This window comes from Myotis brandtii, unplaced genomic scaffold, assembly GCF_000412655.1.
Source record: "Myotis brandtii unplaced genomic scaffold, ASM41265v1 scaffold720, whole genome shotgun sequence".
NCBI lineage: Eukaryota > Metazoa > Chordata > Mammalia > Chiroptera > Vespertilionidae > Myotis > Myotis brandtii.
The window spans coordinates 86,171-87,461 of record NW_005370839.1 but is presented as its reverse complement, the minus strand read 5'-3'; the positions used below and the strand labels follow the sequence as shown (position 1 = coordinate 87,461).

Sequence of the window (1,291 nt, the reverse complement as noted above, 5' to 3'; positions counted from 1 at the left end):
TCCCCAGATGCTGAGGTCCCTACCTAGACGGCTGGATACAGGACGGTCAGCTGGGCTTTGGGGACAGAAGTGGATGGTGCTTGGTTGAGGATGCTCAGCTGACTCCTACACTCGGTGGCAAGGGGTCTGGGGGACAGCCAGCGCTGGGCTGGGGGCCTCGGGGAAGTCTGAGACCATGTGGGGTTCGGTTCCCCCCATGGACAAGGGTCTTTCTGGGGTCCTAATGGGACCTCCCCAAGAATGCATTCCAGACACCCTGGAGGCAGGCAGGGCCTTGTCGGGGTGGGGGGGTTAAGGCCTTGAGCAAAATCTCCGGCTCTGGGTCAGGTGGGCTGGCATGGCAGGCGCCGGCCTCCCCCTGCGGGAGGGAGTGCTGAGGCTCTAGGCCGCCCCCAGGAGGTCAGCTGGGGGAGGTCCCATGTTGGGGTCCCCCCTGGGCTCGGCCATCCTGGGAGGCTCCCATGTTGTGGGGAGAGCAGTAGTCCCAGCACCCCAGGCTCAAGGTGGTTCCGGAGCACAGGGGTCCCCAATAACTCCCAGCGTGGGAAAAAGTGGGCCGTTGCCCAGGCTCTTGATAGAATCACAGAGAGGGAAGTGGGAGCTTGAACAGGAGCCAGCTGGGGGCTGAGTACCCCGGGGGGCGGGGCATACAGGAGGGGTTCTCCAAATCGCTGCTAACAATAGCTGAGCGACGACCTAGGAACCAGGAGGTCACGGTTTGATCCCGGTCAGGGCACATACCTGGGTTGGGGGCTCGATCCCCAGTGGGGTGTGCAGGAGGCAGCCAGTTAGTGATTCTCTCTCATCGTTAATGTATGTTTCTCTCTCTCCCTCTCTCTGAAATTAATAAAAACATATTTTAAAAGATGAAAAGATTTGGCAAAAGAAAGCCCTGATCCTGGGGGAAGGGATGGGGCCCAGGGTCCTGCTGATCTGCAGAAGCAGGAAGGAAGCTGGGGTCTGGGAGACACCACGGCCCTAAGCAGAAGGTAGAGAGGCCGGTCCCCACGGGCCACCAGAGCGTGAGTGTGTGGGCGAGAGGGTCGGCGGGGGCCTGGGTCCAGGAGGGCACTGGCTCCCAGCGCCTCACCTGCGTCCATGCGCGCAGAGGAGATGAACTTGTCCAGCTGGCAGCGCAGGAAGTCCCTCTCCTCCTCCAGGTCCTCGATGCGCTTCTGCAGCCACGAGTTCCTCTCCAGGGCCATGTGCAGCTGGGCCCTGACGCCGCTCATCAGCGCCGCGGTGGGGGACGCCGCCTCTGGAGGCTCTAGGGCAGCGGGGGCCCTGGTCA

The 1,291-nt window shown here is 62.4% G+C and overlaps 1 protein-coding gene across 1 annotated transcript in view; it reads right to left on the bottom strand.

Annotated features, from left to right (window-relative positions):
• LOC102259875 (coiled-coil domain-containing protein 106) overlaps positions 1-1,291 on the bottom strand; it is a gene marked incomplete at its 5' end in the record, with an annotated part of 11,818 nt that overhangs the window by 1,285 nt on the left and 9,242 nt on the right. The window contains one exon of the mRNA XM_014530114.1: positions 914-1,284. Within this exon, the coding sequence (XP_014385600.1) occupies positions 914-1,284 (371 nt within the window). The remainder of the gene's footprint in view (positions 1-913; positions 1,285-1,291) is intronic.